Source organism: Paroedura picta, chromosome 3 (assembly GCF_049243985.1).
Source record: "Paroedura picta isolate Pp20150507F chromosome 3, Ppicta_v3.0, whole genome shotgun sequence".
NCBI classification, from domain to species: domain Eukaryota; kingdom Metazoa; phylum Chordata; class Lepidosauria; order Squamata; family Gekkonidae; genus Paroedura; species Paroedura picta.
The window spans coordinates 37,326,639-37,341,404 of NC_135371.1; the positions used below are offsets into that span (position 1 = coordinate 37,326,639).

At 46.6% G+C, this 14,766-nt stretch overlaps 1 protein-coding gene across 3 annotated transcripts in view; it reads right to left on the reverse strand.

Moving 5' to 3' along the window:
- Positions 1-5,738, reverse strand: part of FGD5 (FYVE, RhoGEF and PH domain containing 5) — a 199,498-nt gene extending 193,760 nt beyond the window's left edge. The window contains exon 1 of one of the 3 annotated variants that reach the window (XM_077325309.1): positions 5,619-5,738. Coding sequence is in view for 2 of the 3 variants with exons in the window: in XM_077325310.1 (XP_077181425.1) it covers positions 3,580-3,592 (13 nt within the window). In the remaining variant the exon portion in view is untranslated. Of the gene's footprint in view, positions 1-3,579; positions 4,107-5,618 lie in introns of those variants that run through there. The other 2 variants (XM_077325310.1, XM_077325308.1) reach the window with 2 other exon arrangements.
- Between the last annotated feature and the right edge of the window lie 9,028 nt (positions 5,739-14,766).

The window sequence follows — 14,766 nt, forward strand, 5'->3', positions numbered from 1 at the left end:
GGAAAGAGGATGGTGATAGCTCTAATGCCTTCCTTAATTCTACCCTTGCATATGTAATTAGGATGACAAATTGGAATTGGCACCTGGGAAATTTCCTAGTCAAGAGGTCAGCTGATCAATACTCATGGCTTGAGGCTGATCCTGCACTGACCTGGGGTTGGACTAGATGGCCTCTATAGTTCCTTCCAACTCCATGATTCTATTTCCAGAGTTATTTCCAACTTTTAGGAGTGGCTGGAAAGCTGATACATTGATGGTTTGCTTTTGTAATTTGCTGCCTGATTTCATTTTCCCGTGCAGAGGCAAGTGGGAAGGGCAGTAAAGGGACAGACCAACTGGGCAGAAAGGTGACTGACAGGGATGCTGCTCAGTCAGAAGAGTCAGCTCATTTTTCTGCCACATAGAATTGTCCTGGGGAAATGTATTCACATGCCAGTTCATGATTCTCATTGGCTGTTGAGCAAGCTTTTTTTTAATGATGTCAATCAGACAGTACCTTTCTTGCTTGGAAGGTTGGTACAGAACAAGAGGAGATCTTCAGAAAACTAAATATCAAGTTGCTTGAGAGAGCATTCTCCAAGGGACTCAGAGCAGTGTACACTGTGGCCTCCCTCAATTTTATCTTCACAACATCCCTGTCTGGTAGGTTAGCTTGAGATATAGTGATTGGCACTAAGTAAATCATGGACCTTAATAGTACAGCAGAGATTTCGACATGATCTCCCTAGTCAGAGTTCAACCATAACCAGTTGGCCCTCAATGCATTCTCACTCATGACAAGAAATTCTAGAGATCAGTGCCTCTGAGAAAGTCTTTCTCAATCATTTCTGTCCTGGAGAGTAAAAAATTAATAGTCACACTGCAGGTGTATTATACAGCCTGTATAAATAACAGTCATGAATAGCAACACTTGTGCTACAGTGATTTAAAGAAAGGGGAGGAGGCATGGCCTAGTGGTATGGCTTCTGCTTAACATGCAGGAGGTCCCAAGTTCTATCCCTGGTATCTCCACTCAAAGCAAATAGGTGTTAGTGATGGGAAAGACCTCTAACTGAGACCCTGGGAACTTCTGCCTCTAAATCAGGGGTAGTCAAACTGCGGCCCTCCAGATGTCCATGGACTACAATTCCCAGAAGCCCCCTGCCAGCGTTCGCTGACATCTGGAGGGCCGCAGTTTGACTACCCCTGCTCTAAGTAGACAAAACTGACTCAATAAGGCAACTTCATGTGTTTGGTTTTTATATACAATTAATGTAATATAATTAATGCTGCCATTTGTGATTGATTTGCTGATTGTTACCTTCCCTTTGACTTCACCATCAACATTTTATAGAAATCTTTTCTCATAATGATCAAAATTTTAAATTCCATAGCTGCCTTGCACCCATCTGAATGCAATTCTGTGACATCCTAAACTCGCTTCAGTGTCAGCACTGCAGCCTTTGCCTTTTAGAAGAAAGATTTAAAATCTTGTTTTGGAGAGAGAATAAACGCCCAAGAAAGCCAGTGTACTAACTAAAGCCTCCAGGATGTTGGAGAATGGGAAGGAAGGAAGCAAGTCCAAAGAGGAAGTGCCAACACAGTGTCAACAGGAAGAACAAAAACCCCACCAGAACAAGAGATTCTCTCACTTATAAATCTCTCTCCAAAGAAAAAGAGGGTACAGTAGACGGTCTCATTAAATGCTTGACATGGGCCAGCACAAGCTCAAGAACTCCACAGAAGCCTGAGGAGTGCCGGCATCAAGTACAGCAAAGAAAACCAAATGCAGCCATGTCCCACAATGAGCCCAAAAGAGTATTTATTCTCTGGTGAGCATTCTCTTCAGCAAGGATGGAGCAATTCTGTTTGCTACAGAGGAAGCCCATCCAAGTCTGAGTTATTACATCTTCTTGGGTTGCTGCTCAGTTTTGATTAGCTGGCACGCTGCAGTATTTCTGATGCAATTCTTTCCCACACGCGTGGAGTCTCTTGCCCTGCAGGTCATGCTGGGAGACACTCTCCCACTCAGCTCTGGCAGGGAAGGGCGAGATACGCACACCGCCCTGGGCTCTTTGGGAGGGAGGGCAGGATACAAATGCACAAGAGGCAGGGAGACTGACAGACAGACACAGACATGTTAAGCAGGAGGACTCTGAGAAAGGCCTGGAGGTTAAAATCGTTACCTCAGAATCTCCGAACCATCCCTTTTCACTCCACTTTCATTGGAAGGACTGAGACAGCCACAATCACTCCCTAACTCAGCGGTGCCACCCTGAAGGCTGCAGCTTGGCTCCAGTGCCAACCCACTGTCTACTGACGGGGGCGGAGTGCGTGGAGGTGGGTTGGGTTGGGTTGGGTTGGAGGTGTGTGAGACAGAGCCCCACTGCCCATATCTCCCTCCGTTCCTGCAATGTCCAAGTTTCTGGGACTGGCCCACCCCTACGCATTTGCAAGAGAACCAGCAGTCACAATGTGGTGGCCCCCTGCAGGAAAGGGCCACGGGGGGGGGGGATCTGTCTTACCTGAGGAAAGTGATCAAAAAAGCCAGAACAGAGAGGAGGGTGGAGGACTCCTGGCTTGGGAGAGGGGGGGCAATCCCTGCCATAAGGCAGGAGGCGAGTTGGTCCCGCTTGAAGGGGCACCTGGGCTTTCCTCAAGACCTGTGATTTCGCCTCTTCTCCTGCCCGCCGGCCCTTCGCAGGGGGAAGCAAAGGGGCGTCTCCCCACCCCCATCTCAACCGCGAATGGGTCTCCACAAACAAGCTGCAGCGAGACAGACGCGGCATAACAAACAGGCCAGTGTCCGAGAGAGCCGCAAAGCCTGGCTCCTCTCCGGGCGGGCAGCCTGTGCCAGCCACCGAGTGACCCGCTCCACGGGCCAGGCGGCGGCGGCGGCGGCGGCAGCGGGGTGATCTCTCCGGCCAACTTCTGAGGATCCCCAGCCCGCCTCCAGCCTCAGCAGCCGGGCGCTTCGCTCCGGGGCTCAGGCAATCCGCCGGCGTTGCTGAGGGCGGGGAGCGGAAGCCTCCCCAAGAGGCCCGCGGGCTCCCCGTACCATTCGCGAGTCCTTACGGTGACACTTCAGCCGCCCCCCCCCCCAGGGTCTCCAAGGAAGAAAAAGAAAGAAAGAAAGAAAGAAAGAAAGAAAGAAAGAAAGAAAGAAAGAAAGAAAGAAAGAAAGAAAGAAAGAAAGAAAGAAAGAAAGAAAGACACGGGGGGAAACGGGATGCTGGACATGCGGAGCCGCTGAGCTGATCCATCAGGGCATCTTTACGTTCATCCATTTGCAGTGCCAATCCAGAGCAGTTACACCCTTTTAAGTACATAGAACTCAACGAGCTTCGCGGAGCGTAACTCTGTTTAGGATCGGACCCTTCCCCTTCACAGGCAGCCCTGGTGGTGGTGGTGGTGGGTGGTGGGAGTCCCACCCGCTGTCCCAGGCAGAGGGGCCCGGGGACAAAGTCGCCCCTTCCCCGGGCCACAACTGCCGGAGCGGCGCGCAGCTTTTTGCCGGGCTCCCTCCCCGTCGGCCGCCCCCTCACCTGCCCTCCTCCCTCCTTCCCCCCCCCCCGCGCCTCCATCGGCGTGGCCCCTTACCTGCGTCGCTCATCTTCCGGCGTCTGCCCCTTTCCGACGGGCCCCCGGCTCATATCATGGTCGTGGCTGCCTCTCCGGGCGGCCCCTCCAGCCCGCCTGCTAAAGTTCAGCTCGGGGCATGGACGGGCTCGGCAGAGGGAAGCGGCGCGCCCAACTGGCAGGGCGAGCGGAGCGCAAGCGGCGGCAGCGGCGGAGCTCAGGGCCCCGGGGAGCCCTCGCCGCCCGGCCCCGTCGCGGCCATCACCGCGCTGCAAGTGGACGGGCCGTCGGCGCTCTCGGATAGCCCCGGGCGGCGGCTGCTAGGGCTGCTGCTGCTACTGCTGCCGCCGCTGCGCTTCTCCTCCTCCGCCGCCTCCTCCGGCCGCCAGGCATTTCCCTTCCTTCCCTGCAGAGGAAGCCCTTTTGCTCACGCAGGGACTGACTCGCGGCGGCGAAACGGGGGAGGGGAAGGGAGGGGAGGGGAAGGGAGGGGAGGGGGCCCAAACATTTAAAGAGACCGCGCAGCCGCCTGCCACTGGCCCCGGGGTCTGGGCGCCACCAGCGGAAAGGCAGGAAAAGGCAGCCGCCGCTCTTCGGGGGGGCAGGAGGGGATCTCCCGCGAGAATGGACGTCTTGAAAGGGGCGCCCCTCCCCAGGCCTTTGTCGACGCTTCTCCTGCGGAACTCCGGGCGCCGGGGTTGTTGCTTTTTGCCCAGGGACTTCAGATCTGTAGCGCCGGGGGGGGGGGTGAGTTTTGGAGAGTCAAGCCTCCTGTCGACACGAGAACCCAATCAGTTTTGACTCTCGGAGGCGCCTAGTCCCAACCCTTGCTGGCCTCTAGAGTGCTGCTGGACTCCAGGTGTGGAGCTCTCCTGCAGACCAGCCCGGCTGCCCGCTGCGAGGATGTCCCGATGGCAGCCAGGAGGGCCACCTCAGCGTCCACACGAGGCGATGTGCCGGTGTTGGCCCGGAGGTTTGTAAGCCCACGACCCGGCCAAGGCCCTCCTCGAAAGCCACCCCCGGGTGGCCATCTCCCGCGCGTTGCTTTCCGGCCACCTCTCTGCCCTCTTCCCCCCCTACTTATGAAATACCGTTCTGCCGCCATAACCTCATCACCTCCATTGAGATTATTTTTCTATATATGAAGGAAGAGTTGGTTTTATACTGGGGGTTGGAACAGATGGCCTGTATGGCCCCTTCCAACTCTATGATTCTATACCCCACTTTTCGCTACTCAAAGGAGTCTTGGCTTACATTTGCCTTCTCTTCCTCTCACAAGGACAGACAGCCTGTGGGGCTCAGAGAGCTCCGCAAGAACTGTTCTGTATAACAGTTCTAACAGGACCGTGACTGTCCGAAGGTCACCTATCTGGCTTCGTGTCGAGGAGTGAGGGAATCAAACCCGGTTCTCCGGAATAGAGTCCGCACCTCTTAACCAATCTGGCTCTCCTCCTGTTTGAATTAATTATACACTTTTAAATTGTATATTTTATTCATATTGTTAGCCTCCCTGAGCCCCTTGGAAAAGCGGGCTATAAAACTAAGATGATGATGATGATGATGATGATGATGATCCCACCTGGCCGACAGGAGGCTGGACATTCCTTCCGGGTGCCACCCCCTACCTCCTACCCACCCCCACCCCGACCCGCGGGCTCCCAGCAACGCGGACACTTGTTCTCGGGACCGCGATCCCCTGCGCCTCCTCAAGCCGCTTGGTGTGGGAAGCTCCTCCAGCCTTTCTCCCCGAAAAGCGCCAGCCCCCCTGGTTTCATTGCTGCCAAGCAGGTCGGTGTGGCCAGGGCAGCAGCGCATCCCAGCTGGGAAGCAGAGTCCGGGGGCGCTTTCAAGAAGAGAGCCGGCCACAGACACACACACACACACACACACACACATGTGCAAGGAGTGAAAGACGGAAGGGAGATTCCTCGGGCTAGGAACTGCGCGGGTGGGCGATGCGGGTCTCCCTGCAGCCAAACGGGGCAGCGACCCCCAGGGCAGCGAAGCCAGCCAGCTTCATGAAGCGTGGCAGCCGGGTGACCCCCGCCTCTGGGACTTACTCAGAGCGCCACGGCAGGGTCGGTCTTCTACCTCCGCTCCAGAGGCAGCCAAACGTCTCTCCCTTGGCCAGAAGCGGCTTCTTCTCTCGGAGCAAGCCTGGGGAGGGTGGGCGAAGCGTTTTAAAGCGCACGTTTGCGCTACCCCCTCCCCGCGCCCTCTTCGCCTCCTTTCCTCCCTTTCGGGCAATCCTCCCCCCCCCCCCCAGGAAGGATGACATAATTTCCTCTCCTCTCATCCAGCTTCATTGATAATCTGGTCCGGCAGATCATTCTGACCATTTGACAGAACTGGGAGTTTGGGAGTAGTGAGAATCTGTCGTTTAAATGGGGGGGGGGGGGGCAGATTCACACAAACATTCTCTCCCGGGTCACTGGGCTGAACCTGTGAACTGCCTTTTTTGGAGAGATTCAGGTGGGTAGCCCGTGGGTCTGAAGCAGCAGAAGAAAGTTTGAGTCCACTGGCACTATTAAGAACAACAATGATTCAAGGGACTCAAGTTTTCTTGGGCATGCACACTTCTTCAGATATAATGAAAAGGGAAGTTCCAATCTATACATACAGGTAAAAGGTGAGCAGTAAATTAGTGTACAACATAATGAAGATGGTTAATGGATTTAAGGACCAAACAGGAATAACAAGTTTAGTTTATATGGTTACCATTTGTTTGGGTTTAATTCTGGGGAGAAAACACAGTGAAATAAAGAAACAGGTTAAAATCGGAGATTGACGTGGAATGCTGAGAGTTATGAACTGTCTCAGAAAGGTATAAGATCTGCACTGTTCAGCTTGGTTTTTTCTTTTTCTTTTGTTATAAGAAAGCTGAAACAATGTAGGTGGGGGCACATGAAAAGACCACAACTGTGGCTGTGCAGTGCCCCTTTCTCATGCAATCTCTGCATTCTTGAATGACCAGAGTAGGTTGGGATGATCTGCAAATCTTCTGATGATCAACAATTTAGAGGAGGGGAGGGACCCAACTATTTTGTCTGTTTTTTTTTTTTACTAAGACAGGATCACCCAGAGGGCCCAATTCCAGGTGTTTGCATTCTCAGGCATGAGTTTGACAGCAATCTATAGCTCACTTAACTTCTAATAGCCCAGTGTGCTCGTGGATAGCAGAGCAGTCCAAGAGAGGGTTAAATCTTAATTTGATTGTGTTGTTGAATATTCAAAGGTAGGATTTTCAGACAGAAGCTTTACAAAACACTTGTTCACAATAACGAACAGCACTGTTTATACAGAGATGTTTGATGCTCAAAGAAATCCTGTATATATTTTACATCCCTGAAGATTATTTGTGTTTGGTGGATTATGGGCTCAGTGATAAGGATCACTAATAAAGGAGATTTCTTCAGCAAGGTGAAAAAGTGCAATAGCTCTGGTTTCTCATACCAATATGTCATGTTTATTTCTTTATGAAGTATCTCAAAACAAGCAGCATTTTTTCCTAGCCCATTTAGAGGGTATGTGTGTGTGCATGTGTGGGAGACCACGTAAGAGACCATCCATTATTCTACTTTCATTATAAACCTGTTCAATAGATTTTTATTGCAAACACATCAAGCCAAAAGACAAACGGCCAAGCATTAGCTGGGACAAAGATACTGCCACTCACTATTTTATAGTTTTCATATCTGCTGATAGTCAGATCCAAGGAAAAGATATTTAAGAATCAAGATGCTTTGTGCAGACTATGGGCTGCTGCAGGTGTTCCTAAAGCTGCTACATGACATGACAGCACATTTTTGCATTTTCTGTATCAGTAACTTGAATGCAAAACTTTCCGGGGCAAGAAATACTGAGAAACAGGTCTTTTCTGCCTTCTTTTTCTGCATGAACAGAATTTCAGGGGTTTTTCAACCGTAAAAAGATTGAGAAAGGCTGGCCTGAAGCATCCATGATAAGTATCTGTCCAGCTGCTGCTTGAAGACTGTGAGTGAGGCAGCCTCAATAAGAATCTCAGAATCTTATGTGCATATTGGATTTGGAGGATATGAGCAATGGCCTATCCAATAAGAATAAAAATGCCGGGCACAAGTCAAAAGTGCAAGTACACACTTCAAATGCACAGGGAACTTGCTGATGTTTCTGCCCCTTATGTTCTACTGTCTGGAAATGCATCAATTCACAAACTGCTTCAAAGTTTGTGGAAAGTTCACACTGGTTGACCTGCCACCAATTTCAGTTCGCAAACCACGAACCACCTAAAATTCATCATGAACTTTCGTTCATAAACCAGTTTGTGCCCATCTCTACAGGGAACAACTTGGTGCAGTCTAGTTAGGGGCATCATGCAACTGGATAGAGGCGGTTAGAAAGAAAAAGAGGGAAATATGAAGATAAAAGTAGGTTGGCTAGGTGGGAAAGATTGAAGAAAGCCAAAGAGGTGAGGCTGTGGGAGCTTTCAGGGAAGAGAAGCCTCCTGCAATCCTTGAGGGTCCCCTGCTTTTCCTTTAATCCTAGTCCTGTTGGTTGTTTTGTCTTATCTGATTGCTTTGTTTTACAGTTCTGTAAACAGTCTCACTGAGAATCACAGGCAATTAAACAAAGAAAGAAATAAAAATAGATAAGTGAATCTCACATGAGTCTTTGTTTTAAGAAAACGGCTTGAACAGAGGCTACCTAGTGATAACACACTCTGCTGGGTACAGTTCAGTGGCAATGGTAATGAGGCCAGCAAGGATTCCAGAGACAACATGAAATTAATAAATACATAGCAAATAAGCTATAAGTGGCAAAATCAAGTCTAAGGCTTCCAAGAAGATATTGCATCGGGAATGAGATGTTGTAGATACGATTTGCTCTATAAACAACCTTCCAGTTTTGCCTAACATAGAGTTATTTATCAATATCAATATTTGTTATACTTTTATCCCACACTTTCCCCATGTAATTCAGAAGGCGCTGCCGGTAGTTTCCTTCCCCTCCTCCATTTTATCCTCCCTACGAGGTAGGCTAGGGTGAAAGAGTGTCACTGGCCAAGAGTCATTCTAGACCAGAAGCGCTCCTGCTGTTGACCAGAGATTTGAAACTAGTCTAACTCCTTGAACTACTAATTTTGCATCTCAATATTTCTTCCTTTAAAGTCTCTTTTAGCCATTTGATGAAGAGTACCTCAAAATATGGTCAGTTTAGACTTATGAACTTCCACTCCCCCTCCTCTGGAGTGTTAGCACACTTGCTAAAAAGCAAGCCCCACTGATTGCCATCAGCTCATGGACATGTGTCCTATCCCTCCTTTCAGCAAAGGCGGAAGTCTCCTCAGGCTGGTAAAAGGCTTTAGACTTTGAAGAGAGGAGTGAAAAAATGCATGGCAGAGCTCCTGCCCCCCTCTGTTAATTCCACTGGACGTACAAACATCACTGCTCACTAGGATACAAGGCTACATTCTGAATAGACATATAAGTACTGCTGAACTGCTAGCATAAGCCCATCACAAAATTTAAAGAGAAAGCCACTATATTTGTTTGTTTCTTAGTTTGTTGTATCTACATGTCTCCATCTCCAGGGTGGCTTTCATAGGTTAAAACAAAAATATGCCATATAGTTTAAAATTCAATTATCATTATTTAAAACAAATAGTGCTAGTCTGTTTAACCTCCTACTCTAGGGGACAGCAAGAGGAGAATTCATAGAATACAGTCTATGAAAGAGTTTGATTGGGTGGGTTCGGGCAGGGAGGCCAGTATAGTATCCATGTTGCCTTCAGGCCTCAACCATAGGCCTGGCAAAACAGCTCTGTTTTAGAAGACAGAACACCTCATGGTCCCACAGGGCCCAGATCTCTCTAGACAGTGTGTTCCACCAGACTGGTGTCAAAGCCGAAAAGGCCCTGGCGCTGCCTGAGGCCAATTTTATTTCTTTAGGACTGGGGATCCTACGGAAGTTTTGGTTGCTTAACCTTAATGCTCTCAGGGGGATATAGTGGGAAAGGCAGTTCTGTAGATATGACAGCTGAAGAACTTAGAGCTTTGAAAGTAATAACCAGAACCTTGAATCTGATCTGGTTCTGCATTTTATGGTGTACAAAACTAAATCCTATAATGTAAACATCCCTGTGGGGCAAACTGATATTTTTAGTACTTGATAGGATTTTAGGACATGGTATAAGTGGGACATCCAATGACGAAAATTCATGGTTTTACATTCATATTATTGGCATCTATATTAAATTGACACTGGAAACTGTGAAGAGCTAATATAGATATGCTTAAATGCTTGGACATGTCCAATGGGATGTTCAACTCACTCTAATTGCTTGTATGAAGCTCTGGCTACTCTCACTTTTCCCTCACCTTCTGACCCTTAATATTTACTTATAGGGAGTCTCAACCAGAATGTTACAAGCAGTGACAGCTACCAGATTTTTAAAGTTTAATAGGATTTTTAAATCCCTGAAAGGAATAGAAACCCTGAGCCAACTCACAGACTGTATTTACTGGTTACATTTTCATAAGTTTCTGAATCTTGAGCAATGCTATCAAACTGAGACAGTTTTGTTGATGTGCAAGCATTTCATTAGGCTGGTTATGAGATTTCATTTGTTCATGCTTTTTAATTAATTTAGCAGCCGTATTCTCTTTTATTGTTATTTTTTTTCAAGTATTCATGCAAAGGGAATTTGCTCTTCCTCTGAGCAGAGGGGTTTTATAGGTTGTTACATGCTAATGTGGCTCTTCCTATCCCCAGGTTTGCTTTTATAGCAGGCGTCTAATAACAGAAACTTGGCTGCCGTTCGATTGGGGAAAAGGAATCCCACACTGCAAAGATTATCATAACCAGCGCTAGAGGCTGCAAAAACACCATAACAACTTTTATTTTAAAAGCACTACAAAATCCGTTGTATAAAACATTCCACTGATATAATTTTATTCACTCAGTTCCCTGTAGCAGGCACTTTCATGGTTATACAAAATAGTTAGCAATTTTCTTCATGGTTATGGAGTTTTACAGATCTTTCTAATCTGCAGCATATGGGGTTTCTCCCCCGCATCTCATCCCAGTTTTGAATATGGATAGCATTGTTACATGTTACTATTCTTTATCATTATACAGAACTTTTTGCTGTCACACAATTCCTGACTCCATTTATCTTCCCAGCAGCCCTGTTTGGGAAATCACAATTATTGTCATTTGGCAATCTGACAACCCTTACCCAGGGCCACACAGTGAGTCAGTGCTAGAGATAAAACAAGCCATATCTTTTAAATCTACATACCCACATGGATTCCTTTCATTAGGAAGTGATCCAAGGAGGCAGGCTGAACAGCTTACCTGCTTGACCAGGTAGAGTTCTAAAAATGTAGTCTCATATTTGTTTGAACCCAAGTGAATTAATTGTTATCTTCATCATCCCTCAGTAGTAGAATACGGGTGTGCTTATACCAGCTAACATAAGATATTGAACCCAGGACTCATATGTATTCATTGTCCTTTTCCTGTTACAGTGGGCATCTTAGTTGGAATCCCAGCATGATTCAGTGGTTACAGTATGGGACTAGGAACTGAGAAACCTTGTTTTAAATCACCACTGTGTCATCTAAAGTCACTGGATGACCTGGGGCCAGTCAGTCTCTCACTCTAATCTATCTCTTAAGGCTGCTCTGAGGATGTCATGGAGGAGAGGAGAACAACATAAGCCACTTTAGGCCCTCATTAGGAAAAATCAGGGTATAAGTGTCGTAAGTAAATAAATAGATTTCTCCCTTAAAATTTCAAGTAGAAACATTTTCTTCAGAAATTTCCCAGTGCTGTCAATGATCAAATCACAAAATTAGAATTAATCATTGTAATCTATTGATTTCAATGAAAAAAATCTTTTCCTGTTCCAGCCAGGCTGAGACACAATCAGGAATGGAGGACTTGATTGAATACCCAAGGATAGCTAATTTCAGTCCAACAAGATTTCAAAGTTCAGCTGAGCCCCTGTAATTCAAAGTTGGGCCTCTCCATTCAAATAACAGAGCTCGGAATTTCAAGGTGTGACACTATTCCTTGGAGCTGTTTACCTCAGCACCATTTCAACTGGGCTCCTTAGCGAATGAACAGCTCCGTAGGGCAGATGACTCACATCAGACTCTTCACCTGAAAGGACTGGCTGGCTGCAGCAGTTTGGAGTCTGTCAATTCACCCTTGGATAGTTGTTCTTGGAATATAGGTCTTGCAGTTTCTAAGGCCACAAGACTTCTTGAGGCTTCCCTTTAGCGGGCTGAATGGCATGTTATTTACCAGGTGAAATTATTTTCCTCCAGGCTATGAAAAGCTTCACCTGCCCATTTTCACACATTAAGTTTCTGTCAAAATAATAGGGCATTTTTTGCACACATCTCAGCAACCATAATACTGGCCAATGATGGTTTGGTATGCATGTAGAAATAAGTCAGTGCAAAGGAAAAGAGAAGGAAGAGAAAAGGAGAAAGACAAGGAGCATAAGGCCCTCTTCAATAATTGACACAGCATCATGTTTTACCAATACGTTTGACCACACGGCTCTCCTCCAACCTAATCTGAACATGACCAAACACCACCCAAGCACTGGAACTTGGACTGCTTGCATCAAAATTCCATAGGTATTAGTAGAATTTAGAGGGCAATCTTAAGCAGGTCTATTCAGAAACCTTCTCTGGTCTATTCAGTGGGTCTTACAGGGATACTTTGCTATATTGGGGAGTATATAGTTCTTTCTAGCATCAAGAATTACAGGAAATATGTGAGCATTCAGCTGAAATCAGTGTGTCATATATATATTAAATCTGCATCTTCCACAATGCAGTAGGGATTTGAAATTCTTTATTTTTAAAGTTCTTTTGGCTTTGAACTTTCATTGAGATGTATTCCAAATTCTCATATGGAGGAAGAAGACAATATGGAAAAATAGCTATTCCTTCCCTTACATTTTTGTTCGTAAAATAATAAGTTATCTCACACTTAAGAGAGTCTGTGCTTTTCCATAAAAAAGCTCAAAAAGTCAGCTAAACTGAAGTTTTGGTAACATGTAAATTAATTTTCACAATATTACAAAAGCGTATTGGCATTAAAATCATTTGACAAGTGATTTAGGTGTCTTTTTAATTGTAAGCATGCAACTCTTATTGACATCCAAGATTATACTAGGTTTTAAATTGAATGCGTTCTTGTTTTTTAAAAAAGACATCTTGGCTGCGAGCCAAAGCCATGTCATATCAACATGAACCTCTTAGAGTGCTTGCCATTTTAATCTAAAGACTTCATCCATCTTACATTATATTGCACTCACTTTCACATCTTAATAGCTTTTCTCTTTTGAAATGTGTTAATACTCTTACAGATGAGGGCTGTTTCATTACCGAAAGCTCTACAAGGCACTATTTGTATTTTCTCACCTTTGTGCCTGTCTTTTTTGAGGTTGCATCTAATACCGCTCAAAAGGAAAGGCAACACCAGACTTGGAAAAAAGCAAAAGGAACCTGTCAACATCAGAATAGCATATTGATTTATTCTCAAAATGCTGTACTTAGCTAATTTCCTATTTCTTTCTAGATATCTTTTTTTTAGTCTTGTCACTGCCTTCTCACTGAGTATTTTGCCTGCTAGAAAAAGCCCATCAATGGCCCATTATGCAAGGCCGCCGAAACAGCGATTTCAGGTCACATGGAAAACGCGGAGGGGGAAGAAGCGAAGCAAGCCGCTTAGGCACGGGACGGGACGCAACGGCAGCAAAAGCCAGAGTAACCGATTATGCACGCGGAGACCCCGGCACCGCTTCTGGTTGCGCCCCGGTCACCCGGAAGCTGCGGTTTGCTAACGCGGCTTTTTCGGCGGCATGCACCGACTCTGCGGCCGGTTGCAGCCGGCGCCGTGCGTTATCGGTGATTTTAGTCGCCGCCATTCCACCCCGAATGCGCGCTATTCCCCCCGTACATAATGGAGAAATTAGAAGCTCAAGACTGCAGACATTGGTAGGTGGCTTTCTAATAGACTTCAAGATTTTGCACATATTTCTCTCCATTTTTGCTTCATCTATTCCAAAGGAAATTATATTCATCTTGATGTGAGTCCAGTAGCACCTTACAGACCAACGGGATTTTCAGGGTGACTGTTTATGCACTGGGAACTTTACTGCCCCATCTTCCATGCAGGAGCACAAATCCAGGGCGGATGAGGTGCTCCGGGCCAAATTCTCCCTCATGTGGGTGCAGGAAGAGGTGGGGCAAGCTGCCATGACTAAAACTCCAGCCTGCAGCCTGGCATGAAACCTCCAGTGCATAAACGGTCGGTATTGAGCTTTTGATAATCAAAATTCCCTTCATCAGAACTTACACCCTGGAAACCTGGTTGACCTCTAAGGAGCTAGTGGACTCAAATCCAACTGACCTGTTACAGAACAGCATGGCTACCCTCTGAAACCAGATTTGTCTCTTCAGCCTCAAGAGGTTAGCGATGTTGCAGAGTCCCTGCTGCTTAGGTTTCCCAAGGCAGCAAACCCTCAAAACCATTAAAAGAATGTATTTTCTAGAAATAACAAAACACACAAATTATTAAAATTCTGTAGCCAGGCAAACCAAATTTTGAGCCAAGAACAGCAAATTAACTTGTGTGACTTCACTCGTCGATTTTTCTGCAATGTTTATCCTATTTTGCTATTTATTTTAAACTTGCTATTCATGAGAGCGGGTGACCAAGCTGTAGCCTTTCCTGGTATGAAAAATCATCCTACCCATGGAGCTTCTGAAATTTCAGCAGGCATTGCCCACACAATTTTAAGCATATCTTTACAATCATCAGAACTAGAAATTTGCTTTTGCCATTAAAAAGGCAGAGATTTCCAGGAAGCACAACACAGGAAGTAGAACAGCTAGATTCAGATTCAGTAGCGCTTTAAAGACCAACAAGCTTGGGGAGGTGGGCCTAAGCTTTCTAGAGTCAAAGCTCCTTTCACCAGATACAAGTAGAACTTGTTCATAAGCCCCCATTCTCTGCTCAATTGCATCCTAAGCATTGAGGAGGTAGGAGGCAGGTAACCACCCTGCCTTTTGCCTTCAAATGGAATTGCATGGTTATCAAGTGGGCCAGGCAGATCAGAGGATAACAGTGAAAATGAAGGAAGCAGAGCTAGCAAAAGGAGAATCAGGAGAAAAGGGAAAGAATTTTGAAAAACCTTGTCACTCA